The sequence below is a fragment of the Dioscorea cayenensis genome, chromosome 4 (assembly GCF_009730915.1).
Source record: "Dioscorea cayenensis subsp. rotundata cultivar TDr96_F1 chromosome 4, TDr96_F1_v2_PseudoChromosome.rev07_lg8_w22 25.fasta, whole genome shotgun sequence".
NCBI lineage: Eukaryota > Viridiplantae > Streptophyta > Magnoliopsida > Dioscoreales > Dioscoreaceae > Dioscorea > Dioscorea cayenensis.
The window spans coordinates 8229204-8243469 of record NC_052474.1 but is presented as its reverse complement, the minus strand read 5'-3'; the positions used below and the strand labels follow the sequence as shown (position 1 = coordinate 8243469).

The 14266-nt window shown below is 35.2% G+C and overlaps 2 protein-coding genes across 2 annotated transcripts; one reads left to right on the top strand and one right to left on the bottom strand.

Annotated features, from left to right (window-relative positions):
• The first annotated feature begins 886 nt into the window (after positions 1-886).
• LOC120259341 (DNA ligase 6-like) lies at positions 887-5740 on the top strand. The gene is made up of 12 exons (XM_039266931.1): positions 887-896; positions 973-1038; positions 1348-1507; positions 1608-1715; positions 2258-2307; positions 3120-3154; positions 3291-3352; positions 4276-4437; positions 4529-4617; positions 4695-4794; positions 5027-5144; positions 5231-5740. Exons 3-12 carry the CDS (start codon positions 1415-1417, stop codon positions 5428-5430), a joined length of 1017 nt encoding a protein of 338 aa, XP_039122865.1. The 5' UTR covers positions 887-896; positions 973-1038; positions 1348-1414; the 3' UTR covers positions 5431-5740.
• Positions 5741-11073: 5333 nt separating this feature from the next.
• Positions 11074-14266, bottom strand: LOC120258015. The gene is made up of 6 exons (XM_039265352.1): positions 13994-14266; positions 13018-13074; positions 12232-12491; positions 11720-11848; positions 11535-11597; positions 11074-11393 (listed from the first exon to the last, which is right to left on the bottom strand). Exons 1-6 carry the CDS (start codon positions 14172-14174, stop codon positions 11331-11333), a joined length of 753 nt encoding a protein of 250 aa, XP_039121286.1. The 5' UTR covers positions 14175-14266; the 3' UTR covers positions 11074-11330.

Below are 14266 nucleotides of genomic sequence, written 5' to 3'. Positions count from 1 at the left end.
TTAAAATAGATCATTTTAAATTGTATACTGTAGTTTACTTTAGCTTACTTCTTCCCAGGCTATTTCTACCCTTGCATTCGGACCTTATGATGTAACTCAAATTTGGTTAGTAGTATTTACTTACATGGTTTGTAGTTGTCTTGCCAACACCTGTATTATGTATGCCTCTCTCTATGTTCATTTTTGGTCGATAATCCTGAACTTTAGTCTGGCTGGAGCCTCAAGTCGATGACACTAAAGAACTTCTTTATTTTTGGTATATTTTTAAGTATATGATGAAGCAAGTGATTCGTGGATGATGATTTTGTTGGCCCCAGATTAATCATGGGGAGCTAGTGAGTAATTGATGACACTATTAGTGAAGTTGTGGCAATCTAATGAGTTATAGGCTATTGGTGGTTACACAATATGCTTAACGCTTTTTGAGTAGATGAGCATTTATAAGCCATCATATTGTAGCCTATATATATCTTGAGTAATTCATATGAATCTTATTAGTAAAATTCATTATTTGTAAACAACAAATTTGATTTCAAGAATAGGTAGAAGCACTAGATTGAAGATAGCATCTTTCAGAAGGTATAAGTGTGAGACCATCTGTGGTGTAAACCATGGTAAACCATAAAAATATCGAGTTTCTTGTTGTTTATATAGTTTGCAATAGCTGCACTACCTTTTTAAAATCTAAGATGTAAATCGGTTCTTATTTATGTTGTTTTGTGCCCATCTAGCGACTTTTCATGTATATGATTGTTGGTAATATAAACATACACCATTCTTTTTGTTTTGTGGACAGGATTTGCTTATCCCTCGCTCTGTTAAAACAAAGGAATTAAATTTTTCAGTAATATCTTTGGCAATGCTTCCAGGCACACCTATTCCCCTATGCTTGCTAGGTAGGCATTCTTTAAATTTACTGCTGAATGTGCCCTCACTCATAAGCTAGATTGAATGGCATATTTCCTGCTGCAGAATAACCAATGGGATCACTCAAGTGCTGAAATTATTTCAGGGTAGAGCATTCACATGTGAATTCAAGTATGTGTAGCATTTCAAATGAAGTTGTGATTTTGATAGTGTTGATTTAACTCAAGATTCTTATCTTTTATTTCATTAGAAGATAGAAATTATTTATTGAGTACACAAATTTATTGGAAGTTGCATAATAATAATTAAATCTCGGAAAAAGATAATTTAATAACAAACAACATTATGTGAGTAGATATAAGGACTAATAAACTCTTATGTGTTATTGAAATGATTGAATCGGATGATAAGTTTAACCCAGCAACTTTGTCGAGACATGGTGATTAGCAAGCGTTTTGACTCTGTTCTATTCTCTCATAGATATGATGGTCAACGCGCCCAGATTCATAGACTAGCTGATGGATCTGTAAAAGTTTTTTCACGACAAATGAAAGAAACAACAGCAAGATTCCCTGATTTGATAAATATAATCAAAGAATTTTGTAAACCTGCTGTTTCAACTTTCATAATAGATGCTGAGGTAATAAATTGAGAATATTATTAAATTCAATTCATTACTAATGTATTGCTTACAAGATCGATAATATTTTCACCAACCACAAATTGATTGTTGAACTCAGATTGTTGGAGTTGATAGGAAGATTGGGAACAAGCTAATGTCTTTCCAAGAGCTATCATCACGAGAACGAGGTAGTAAAAATTCTTCAATATCCATGGATAGCATCAAGGTATTTCAACATTTAAATTCCAACTTTAATTTTTTTTTTTAAAACACAAAAGTGCTTAAAATATAAGTCTTTCATGGTTGTGGCTGCAATTGCCTTTTATTGAAATCTGTTTGCATAAGTCAAATAACAAAATTAAATGTGTAAAATATGTGTGACTTGGAGTCTGTCCAGCCTAGTTGTGGTAATCAGCCAGTTATTGTTGCTGCTTATGAACTATATCTAGCCTGATTTATTATGATGTGTCCAATCAGCGAATTACTGGAACAAAATTCTCGCTTCAATGTTTAGTTCCAATCCCTAGGAGTTGTACTACCCCATCAATGTTGGTTATATTCCCATGAGTTTTACTGTTGCTGTCACCGCCCATTTAATTTGCAATTTCTAATTATTACCAGCCAGTCAGAGCCTATTTGGCATATTTGAACTGAATTTATGATCATTACTCAACTGATTGGTCCTCCAGTATCTATTGTGTCCAAATATGCAAAACAATTACTTTGTTTGGGTTTATTGTATTCATAAGCAGATGCATGAACTTGCAGGTTGACATATGCATCTTCGTCTTTGACATCATGTTTTTTAATGGGGAACGGTATGCTTCTAAAGCTCTCTTTGTTGTCTCATTCTGATTTTATGTGGATACTCTTGCAAATCTGATGCTTTACATTATTTTCCATTAAAATTGGTGTATCCATACTGAAAGCGCTTGTTTGATGTTTGTACTTTGATCACTTGGAAGTTCCTATTATTTCAATCTTTATATGTTGAGCCTTTCCAGGCAGGCAGTTGCTCGTATAGTTGATAAAATTAAAGTAGCTTTCATCCCTTCAATTGGCAGGGCTGATGGATCAGGAGGATATGCAAGTTGGGTAGGAGTTTAGGTTGACTGTGTGGGTTGGGCTGCTAAGCATGTTAGTTGTATCCTATAAAACTTATTACAATTGCAAAGCAGCTGGGTGAAAGGTGTTGCTAAAAATTTGAATTTTCAAACTCGTACTTCCAATTCCAATGGACATGTCAGACTCTCGTCAGAGTACCTAAGTATGTAACGTGAAGAATTTTTGGAAGTTTGAGTGAGGTGTAAAAATTAGAGTTTCTTCTAGCTAGAGCATGTTGTTCTTGGTTCATCTAGTTCTGTTATTTTATTTTAACAAAAAAGTTGATTGCGTGTACATGAGAATTTTTTGGATTTAAGAGCCAGCTAGAAATGAGATGCCTATTATTTGTTTTAGCAAATAAATTAGATGGTTTATCATTTTATTATGTGCTTTTCTAAAATAGATATTTTATGTGTTGCTTAGGTTTTATTTTTGTGCTTTTCTTGTGAGTTATTAAATCAAGTCTATTTTTAAGTGATAATAGCAGGTTATTTTGACATTATGCTGTTAAACATTCTTGTTCCAGGTTGTTGGCTTATCCATTACGCCAAAGGAGGAATTGTACGTTCTCCATTTCTGAACAGACATCCTTGTCTAGCTAGTATTTTCCTTTTTTCTTGTAGACCTAGAAAGCGATTATCTGATATTGCATGCAATATTTTGTGAAGTTCCATTTGGTCTTACTTTAATGTTGCAGACTTGAAAGATTTGTTCCTTGAAGAAAAGTTGGGTTACTTGGAATATGCCAAGGAATTCACTGTGAGTATGTTTCTTGTGTCACGTTGTTGTTGTTTTTTATTTTTTTTTATTTAAGTATGCTCTCAACATTGAAGATGATGCTTTTGTAAGATTCCCTTCCCTCTTAGACTTTTTTTATTTATTTATTTATTTATTTCAATATTATGTTGATAACATCTTGACCGAAATGGATATGATTCCAAAAGGGATCCTTCATTGAAGGTAGGTGAGAGCCATAGATTATTATGATCAGCCCATATGGTTGGCCTTATCTGACTTTGCTGATCTTTAATATCTTAATAGGATTACTGAGTTTTTGTTTGACTGGGTTAGAATGTGGAGAAATCTGAAGATAAATAAATGCATAACTTTCAATGCGCTGTCTTGTAATTTTATAATGTGGTTATGCAGGCTAGATGATGCAGGGCAATTGCATCTAAAGAACTTCTGATTGACACGTGTAACCTCTGTCTTGGTTGTCCATACTAGATTTCTTAGAACCCAAAATCACTGGCAAGCCCCTGAAAAGAAGGGTCTTTCCATCTTGGTAAGAGACAGGGACTTCCCTACCCATAGAGCTGAATTTTTTAAAGGAACAAAGATGACATCCTGTAATAGGAGCTTAGAAATCTATCTCAACCTTCACATTTTTTCAGGTAAAAGGCCAACGTAATGCCTTCTTTATGCAAATAACTGAGGGTTTGTTGAAACCACAGGCACTCACAAACAGATTGAAAAACCACTCCATTTCCTTTCCTGGCTTTATGTTTATGATAATATGCTTCACCTAAGTTGGTCAAAGCACACCTTAACTAATTTCATCATCCAATATCTATCTTATGAAGATGATGATCAAATAGCATTGTAATTTGATAAATGTGAGGGAACATTTAAAAGGAAGATGAAAGTATGAGAATCTAAGCTTTATATCTGCCTCAATATAGGTGGAGTCTGATGAGGCTGGCCGCAGTGATGAGAGCACATTGAGTAGAATAACGTCATTTTTCCAGGATGCATGTAGCTCTTCATGTGAAGGAATAATGGCGAAATCTCTCGATGTGGATGCCGGATATACTGCATCAAAGCGGAGCGATGCCTGGCTAAAGGTACAAATTTAATTATGTAAATTTATGTATGAAAAATACAGTTCATCCTTTACTAATGCCTATAATTGGACTCATTTTGCATCTCTTTCAGGTCAAACGTGATTATATTGAAGGAGTTGGTGATAGCCTTGACTTGGTCCCAATTGGTGGTTGGCACGGGAATGGCCGGAAAGCGGGATGGTTTGAATCTTGTGCTATTTCTCTTCTAAGTTACTGCATTTCACACAGGATGATTATCTGACAATCTCATATTTCAGGTATAGTCCGTTTCTAATGGCATGCTACAATCCTGATGCTGAAGAATATCAAAGTGTGTGCAGAGTGATGACTGGCTTTACAGACTCATTTTACAAGGAGGTAAGTACTAGTTATATGCATAGAACACTATTACTATTGTACCATCTCTGTGGTGAAGCACCCTTTAGTTAGCCAATGTAGTTAGTTTCAATGATGAAGAAGGTTTAAGCTTATGATGTTGCATTTAAAACATATCAAACTATAGATTTCAAAACCTCATCAGCTTCTGCTCATTTTGATCACTGCGTTGCCATAATCAGCTAAATGGCGATTGATTAATGCGTACTTGCAGATGAAGGAATTCTTTTCCGGTGAGAAGATATTGTCCAAAAAACCACCATACTATCAAACAGATGAATCACCTGACCTGTGGTTCTCCCCTGAACTTGTTTGGGAAATACGCGGGGCTGGTATATCTAATAAACATCACTTTTCCTTTCTTCAACAGAATTTCAGCTTGTGTAGCTAATAATCTATCATGGAAACTGTCAAACAGACTTGACTATATCTCCGGTTCACCATGCCGCAATGGGTCTAGTTCATCCATCACGAGGTATTTCTGTGAGACTTCCAAGGTATGTCTGCTCAGTTTTAGATAGAAAGCCGGAGGATTGTAGCACAGCGGAGGATATTGCTTGCATGTTTAATTCTCAGACGCGAAAGATGAATGTGAACAATGATGTCAAGAGGGATTGACTAGTAACTATCAGGCCTAGCATGTTTATTCTAGTTGTAATGGGTTGTGTTTTGCTTGGTTTTGTAAATTGCAGGATGTGTGCTTTATAAAGTTGATGTATGTCCTTTTTGTTCTCTTTTTTTCTTCAATTTATTGCTCCATGGATGATACCTTCAAACAGTTGGAGCATAGAGGAAAGAAAGAAATAGGTTTTGTTATATATTTGTGTGTATATGTATGAATTAGCGTCTACTCTTAACATCTTTTATAAGTTAAACACCGTATAGTGTTATAATCCCTTTATTGCGGAGGAAATTTTTTAAAAATGATAGTTTTTTCCCCTTTCTGTCCCAAAAATAATTATGGTAAATTTGGTTAATAATCATTTGGTCAATTGGCATTAAATCAATTGCGTTGAATGCTTATGTTTTTATTGAAAAGGTGTATTTGAATTTTAACTCATGTGAGATGAAAACATAAATGTTGTTGAGCTTGCCCTTTTTATGACTTTAAAAGTAGGGTTTTGCATGTGGTGCTAGAGCTTTGCGTATGGAGCATTTTAATAATAACATTTTTGAAATAATTGTGTTAAATTTGACCAATCATTTTTTGGTTTATTGGTATCAAATCTCATGTGAGATGTTCATGTTTTTCTTTAGAAACAAGCATGGCTGTTGTTTATAGGTAAATGGCTAATAAATATCATTGTTTTACGCTAAAGACTTGTTCAAATAAAGTATCAATTGCACTCCTCATTGCCAACTGTGATATAAACAATCAAACAAAATTATGTGAATATGAATTCCATACGCATATTATATCCTTGGTTGAACTTGTCTATTCTTGATATAGGATTTTATTAATCAAGTCAATGAGAATTACTGGGTTTAATTAATTCCCTACCTCAATTATTAGTAACAAAATCTCCTTTGAAGTTTTAAGTGGGCTAGGTAAGCAGTTTCTTCCCTGACTTGGTTGGCATCTCATTTGGAAACTCAATGAGGCTCCCAGCATTCAAATTATTGATTAGGCTATTGTTGCATGAGAGAGTCATATCTTATGAATTTTTAGATGGACTCAATCTTAGGTAAGCATCATTATATATTAGATTTAATCAATTCCTTCATGCTAGCAACAGGCTTTCTCATTTGAGAAACAGAGAACTACATAATATATAATGTATAGAAGTTGGGAAAGAAAATAAACAGAAAAATATAAAGAAAGACAGATAAATATATATACCATAATACCAACAAGCTGAAGCCAGTGACAGCAACAAAAGAAGCAGCCATGGAAGCACCAGAGAGAGGAGGCTCTCCAAGATGGCCAACAAACATTAGAGAGATAATTTAATTTAATTTAATTTAATTTAATTAATTAATTAATTAATTAATTATTTTTGACAAGAGGAACAGACAGTCCGAAGGCCATGCTAAACCGTCAGGGGCATGCACAAGTCTCGGTGGAGAAAGTGGAGGCGGGGCCATTGCACACATGGGTGCTGGGACCATCCGCACATAACCACCGCTCACATCTCTCAGAAATGTGCCCTCAGCCGAGAATTGAACTCTCACCACTCAATGAAGAGCTCTATCAGCGACCCATATACCAATAGATCATTTGGTCGTTGACAACATGAGAGAGATAATTTGGATGAGCTTCTCCAATATACTTGCAATTATTAGAGGCCCTGGTAACCATAACTGCCTTTTGGCTTCTATCACCATATGGCCTCTTCCATTAACCCTCTCTTCCAATCCCAATTCATCCACCATCTCTAGAGCTTAAAGATGAAAGAGCAAGCACCAACGACCAAGCAGTCTATTCGTAGTCAGATTCCCATTAGAACCTTTCACAAGTGGTGAGAGTTCGAATTATGGGTGAGGGTACATTTTTGGAAGTGTGAGTAGTGGTTGTGTGCGGATGGTCTCAGCACCCATGTGTGCACGGCCCGCCCCCACTTGCTCCGCAGAGGCTTGTGCACACTCATACTTTTCTTAATGACCTAACTGCTCATCTTGGCCAGCAAGAAGATGATGATGGTATGGCAAAGAGGCAATTTGTAGCATGTACAAATGATATACATCAACTTCTCAACTTTTCTATATTTGGACTAATCTATGAGGTGATCTTTGCAATGCTATGTGATTGTAAGAGCTTATAATGAGAGGGAAAGAGGCCATAGACAAAGAGAATCAGTATCATGCTCCATTGATATGTCCTTCATCTTGACCAATCAGTATCATGCACCAAGAATCAGTATGTATTTTTTTTTGCTCTGAGATCAGTGCATGTTTGCTTGTAGAAATATTCTCGAAGTTCCTCCTTTCTTTGTTGCCTCATTGTCTCTTGGTGAGACTATTGAGATATTAATGGCTGTGATGTAGCTGCCATGGATGCCAACCATTGCCCCGTTACACTGATGAGCTTCGCTCTGAGAGGTATATACATACATGCTGTTTTCTTCGAAACAAGTTACTGCAATCTGAAGTATGTGTTTCCATCTCAATATGAATCTGTTGAGTATGTTGTGAAAACTGTGAAAAGAATTAAAGGGCGAAAAATTTATTCCTGATTGCTATTGTTGTTGTTGGAAAAAGAAAAGATTTTGCTTGAGATTTCATGACATTGTGAATGCTTATTGTATGTCGATGTTAAGAAAATGCAGATATTTGTTACATTGTGTGTCTGGGGTTTTTACAGAGGATGTTTCAGCTACAAACGTTCTATCTGCATATTTGCTGGTTAATGTTCATCAGTGACTGAAAGATTGTATACTTTAGCTTACTTTACTCCCAGGCTATTTCTGCTGCAGGTTCTGATGCTTATGATGTAATTCCAAATTTGGTTAATAGTGTTTACTTTTACATGGTTTGAAGTTGCATTGTGATAACTGTGTTATGCATTCAGCTCCTTTAATTTTAGGCTTATTTTGCCATTAATCTTGAACTTACTCTGCCTGGGCCTCTTAAGAGGCACTTAAGAACTTTATTTTTAGCATAGTTTAGGTAAGATTGATGCAGCAGGTGATTTTGTTGGCCGAAAATTAAGCAATGGGGAACAAGTGAGTTATGGATGATACTATTAGTGAGTTGCAACAATCCAGTGAGTTATGGTCTATTTGGTGGTGGTCAACAATATGCTTAACTGATCAATGATCAAGTGATTTATTTGTAGCCGGGTCTCCATTAAAAACTCTTTACAAGTGACGAGAGTTTGAATCATGGTTGAGGATACATTTTTGTGAGTATTAGTGGTTATATGCGAGTGGTCTCAGTGCCGTGTACGTGGGCTCACCTTTATTTGTTCCGCCGAAATTTGTGCATGCCCCTGCCTTTGTTAGCGGCATAGCCGTTCATCTTGACAAAAAAACAATATGCTTAACTGATTTCAAGTTGATTAGCATTTTTGTAGCCTCCTTTTTATTATCTTGAGTAATTCATATTAGAAACTCATTAGTAAATTCATTATTTCGTAGATAACAAATTTGATTAAGAATTAGTGGAAGAGCCAGATTTAAAGATTAGCTTCTTTCAGGAGGCATGAAAATGAGATTATCTGACTGGTAAATAATATAAACATGGAGTTTCTTATTGTTTATGTAGTTTATAGGAACTGCACTAGTAGACATCCTTTTTGAAATCTAAGACTTAAATTGGTTCTTATAATTAATTTTTCGGTATGGAAGGAATTACTTTTCAGTATTATGCCCGTACCAGAGGTTGAAGGTTTGACTCCCCCAATGTGTGAATCACTAGTGAAATTACTCTAGTGCGCTGAAATTATTTCAAGATAGATAATGGTTGGTTATTAAATTTATGAGAAAATGAATTATAAATCCTTGATAGTGTCAAAACATCCCAGACCCTTTGACATTTGAATTTCCCAAACAAACCCTTTCACATTTGAATTTTCTAGACAAACCCTTTTTTTTTTCTTTTTTCAGTACACTTTCTTTTCGGTTTTCTGTAACTTACTCATTCAGTTTATTCTTACAACATGTACTCCCCGCTTAATATTTATAGTTTTTTTTAACATTACATGTTTACAGGTAATCACATAAGTATTCACTTAATATGTTACCTTTTCTTGTTTAATATTATGAGTTTCCGCTTAAAATTTGACATTCTTGTATAAAATTATGTGTTTCTGCTTTAAAACATCAGCTACCTTTAGTCAACATCAAACATGTTTATGTCAGAAGGTCTGAAAATTAGTCTGTTAGAAAAAAAAGGACCCTATGGGAATAATCAAAGATGAGGTTTTTTTTTGTGTGAATATTTTAACTTCAGAGAGACTATTTATTCATTATCAGTAGTTTATTACAAAAAAATGGTTATTGAGAGTACATTATTTGGCCATTGATTATGAATGTCATGCAGAAATATATATATACATTGGTGATACGTCCTTTGCCGACGTTCGTAGAGTGTATGCAAATAAAGCAAAAATAAGAGAGAACACAAAAAAGAGAGACAGGCACAAGAGCGAAGAGAGAGGATGGTCAACAGTAAATCTAAACATTGGTTAAGCTTATACTGAATTTGAAAACGAGTGGTCAGTGATTTTTTAAAAAGTCTTGCCAAGGAAAGGGGTTTCAAATCAACTTCAATAGCTGTGATTGACTACGCTAATGTTGCGATGATGATCAAATGGTTCTGATAAAAAAAAACAGAAGAGAGAGAGAGAGGCACAAAAGTGAAGAGAAAAGATGGGCAACAGTAAATTTAAACTGTGGCTAAGCTTGTACTGGGTTTAAAAATGGACGGTCAGTTTTTTTAAAAAAAATCTTTCGATGGAAGAAGGGATACAAATCAGTTTCAATGACTGTGATTGACAGAGATGAAAATACTATACATCCCACTTTGCACTATACAATTATTTATAACAGTATATACTGAGGTCATCCCAATTATTTATTTTTATGGCATGGTTCACAATTACTATTGAGCTGATTGCTCATCAAAGTGGATGATTTGTGGTCGTTTGAGAAATAGATATCTAGGAATATATGCAGAAAACTCACCCTCATATATATATATATATATGAGGAAACGCCATCTGTGGAAGTTTGTAGAACGTCCACAGACAAGCACAGTAACTATTAAGCAGCTACAGTGAAAGCTAATTATGGGTTATGTCGGTTGATTAGTTTAGTTTTGGATTTTAGAATGTTTGTTGTAGGTCCAGAAGAAATAGTGTTCGACGGTTTAGATTTATTCGGCTATTGTGCACAAATTGATTGAATGGTTCAGATTAAATTATTGTGCATCCCACTTTTTACTGTATTACTATTCATAAGCACAATACGACATCCTACGGTTGATAGTAACGAACGTTGGTAGAGGATGCATCCTCTATATATATTATCTATATGCATAAATATATTTACATATTGACTTGCAAAGACAACAATTGTAAGGATTAACTTGTAATAAATTTGACTCAGGCCTGAGTTAGAAAGCTAACTCAAACTGAAAAGCAAATAATTAAAATCACTTGAGTAATACTATATATCATTAAAAAAAAAAAAACTTCCTGATGCTTCATTAATCCACAATCAGTTTGAAATGTATCAACAACTACATTTGCAAACTTTTGTGTACCTATAATCATAAAATGTGAAGCTGATACTTAAATCAAACAAAAATAAAATCAAAAGGTTCCAGCTGAACTCCCTGGGGCCAAGAAAGAAGGATTATCTCATGGAACCATTTAAATAAGAACAGGTCTATAGAACTCTGGATGATTACTCTAAGCACACCAAAGCCTTAATTGTATAACACATTACAACAAAAAAAAAGTAAAAGTTTTAGGTAACAATATGTAGCTCCTGAAAATGTCTGAAAAATATCCATTTGGGAAAAATGACAAGAAGGTGTGCATTAACTTAATGCTGGTTTTGCAAAAGCCATCCTCTTTAATCACAATTTCTACTCCTTTTCTTTCCACGTTTTTTCAGTGGATGCCTGGAACCATTGTCCTGCGATTATAAATTATAAACTATATATGATCAGTTCAAGAAACTTTTATCCACCTTGGCAAAGGCTACTAAATGAAAATGGCATATAAACTACAGATCAGAAAGGGAATATGAGAAAAGAAACAAGAAGGTACAATTAACCTTTTTCCTTCTCTGCCTCTTCCGCTGATGTGTTTTATCCTTTCTTGGTTGAGCATCCAATTCCTGAAAGGTTAAAAATGAATAAGTAACAATTAAGTGCACAATTTGCATGGTGCAAGCTCTGTTGAAGAATCCCTCGACCAATAATGGTTCATGCTGTGATTATAATTGACAAAGTTAGGGACCTGGGCAAGAGCTAGTGTTCTCGCATGCCTTTCAGAATGAGTTTCTTGTTCCTCCTCAATCTCTCCATCACTATTTAGCATCAGCTTTAGCCTCCCTTCACCTAGGAGCTTCTTGGAACGGGCATGCCTCTGCAAGCATTGAAAACCTCTCCAGTGATAGCAAAATGGTGCACAGACAGAAAGATAAGGCTTGGTTCTAAGTTCAAGCATCCTCTGCTGTTCAAATAATTTTTCGTTTCTAAAATCAAATTAGATAGTTGCTAATGAAGAAATGGAAGGCATCAAACTAGTACCACTTTATGTTTAATTAAGTGTTCATCTAGCATCCTTTGCTGTTCAAATAATTTTTCGTTTCTAAAATCATATAAGATGGTTGCTAATTAAGAAATAGATGACATCAAACTAGTACCACCTTATGTTTAATTAAGTGTTCATCAAGTGCACAACATCAAATTCTTGTATGTTGCAAGTATAAATAAATACATACATAAATAAATAAAACAGTTACTCACCTTTGAGCTAAGATGTGTCCTTACTGTGTTCTCATTTAACAAGATAATTCTGGGGCAAAGTCTGCATTTGAACACAGATTTCAATTTCAAAATACAGTTGGCTAGTTCAGCTTGAATGGGATCATTTGGGTCACAAGGTTTGTCCCCAACTTTCAAAAGTTTGTCATCCTTTTCCACAGCATGAACATCAATAACTAAGTGATTGTCCTTGAGATTTCCACTTCTTGCAGAGCTCTCTTCTTTATCATTACTAAGTAAACCTAAACATAGAATAAGCTTAATTAAGTTACAAAATTCCAAGTAAAAACATATTGAATCAAACTAAAGTTCAATGAACGGATAACTTGATGCATTGGGCCACGCACATTAATAAAATAAATAAAGCCAAATAGAAATAAATTTCAGCTAAAGTATGTTGGAAGCATTATCCCAAGGAATGCCTATCCCCTTAATTTTTAATACTTCCTAGAGAGATCTCCATTAGATTATACAAGAAAAATGAAATCTTTACAAATGATGCAATTCCTGATCAATTATCCAGAAATTACCAATGTATTTATTTCATATAACACCAAATCCACTTCACAAATGATCCTAAACCGCTAATTCTACACTTGTTTCATTGCTACAAAGCACATAATATTAATAGATGGCTTCTTTCCATTTTGACAAGTGGTTGATTGTAAGAAGAGGTATATCAAAGAAAGAAAAATGCTAAAGAAATCAATACATCAAATAAAATCATCAAAAGGTTGCAGGTAAATACCAATATAAGAAAATCAATACCTGAAGAATCACCTTCACTATCATTTGCAGAGCCATCCTCAGTTTCATAGCCTGAACCTATCAAAAATTAGGTCCAACGTATTACTAAACAAAGAGAAATAACAGAAAGACCCAAACACATCAGACACATTAAATGAAATAAACAATTCATCAATATTAAAATTAAACTCAGAAAGCAGCGTTTAAAAGACTAAACTATCATATATGCAAGGCTCACAAAGTGAATGTAAGAAAACTAGGATATTTCTGTAACAACAAATTACAAATTTCTATCTTTCCGAATCTGTTTGCTGCATAAGGAACCTGGCTTGGTTGTTCTTCTGACCAAAGGTCACAAAATAACTCTAGGATGGTCTTCTGGTATGTAGTAATGATACAAAGCCAACATAAAACCAGCATATGACAAAGTCTAAGAAATTCAAAGGCCCTTAAAAGAGCAAAAATCATCAAGGCTCATCCCTGACCACATGCCTGTTGAACAATGAGTCGGCGACTCATACGCACTGGCTTCATTAAGGGAACCCACCCGGGAGCCATTGTGAAAGCGAGTCTTCATAGGCCAATTGACACTGCTTGTGGACCAGGATTTCCAAATTCAAAGAACCCTAATTTGGCCAATATAGCACCCAATTTGTGCAATGATATCCATCTGATTTCATAATATACACATTTGTAACAGAACTTGCGCAGTCTCAATGATCAAAACATATTTTCATTTCTCACTCAAATTGTAAACTTTTTTTTTTCTTTTCACTTTCCCTGCTATTCAGATGCCATGCAAGAAGAAACAAAGTCCATATTTCATCCCAATGTGAATGCAGGATGCCATCAAATACCCCACTAAAATCAAGTAACAATCAATGAACACATCTCAAAATCACTCAAAACGAAACAAAGATTCATTGGAACAACAAGCAAGATTTTTTTTTTCTCAAACATCAAACAACAGTGAAATTGATAGCATAAAGATTCAAACCTGGAGAAGGGGATGGAGGTTTATCGACTTCCTCATTCTCAGCTCGGCCGATAGGGTCGTCATCTCCATCTACTTCTTCTTCTTGAGAGGGTTTAGGGCTGGGATCAGAGGAAGAGGATGAATCCGAATCCGTTGCGCTCTTGTCGCCATGATCTTGCTTGAAGAACCGCCTCTTTATCATCCCTTTCTTCGGCGGCGGTCGCCTCCGTGCGTTCCAGCAACGTCGGTGGCGGCGGCCGCGGCGGCGATGTAGACCTAATGAGCCTGGCTGAA

Bases quoted from the DNA above. Each gene is read 5' to 3' on its own strand.
- LOC120258015 (XM_039265352.1), bottom strand. From the start codon at position 14,174: ATGATAAAGAGGCGGTTCTTCAAGCAAGATCATGGCGACAAGAGCGCA. The intron at 13,075-13,993 runs GTTTGAATCTTT...AATTTTTGATAG, and splicing joins ACCTCCATCCCCTTCTCCAG to GTTCAGGCTATGAAACTGAG. The intron at 11,598-11,719 runs GTCCCTAACTTT...TTAACCTTTCAG, and splicing joins GAACACTAGCTCTTGCCCAG to GAATTGGATGCTCAACCAAG.
- LOC120259341 (XM_039266931.1), top strand. From the start codon at position 1,415: ATGAAAGAAACAACAGCAAGATTCCCTGATTTGATAAATATAATCAAA. The intron at 1,508-1,607 runs GTAATAAATTGA...TGTTGAACTCAG, and splicing joins CTTTCATAATAGATGCTGAG to ATTGTTGGAGTTGATAGGAA. The intron at 3,155-3,290 runs GTACGTTCTCCA...TTAATGTTGCAG, and splicing joins ATTACGCCAAAGGAGGAATT to ACTTGAAAGATTTGTTCCTT.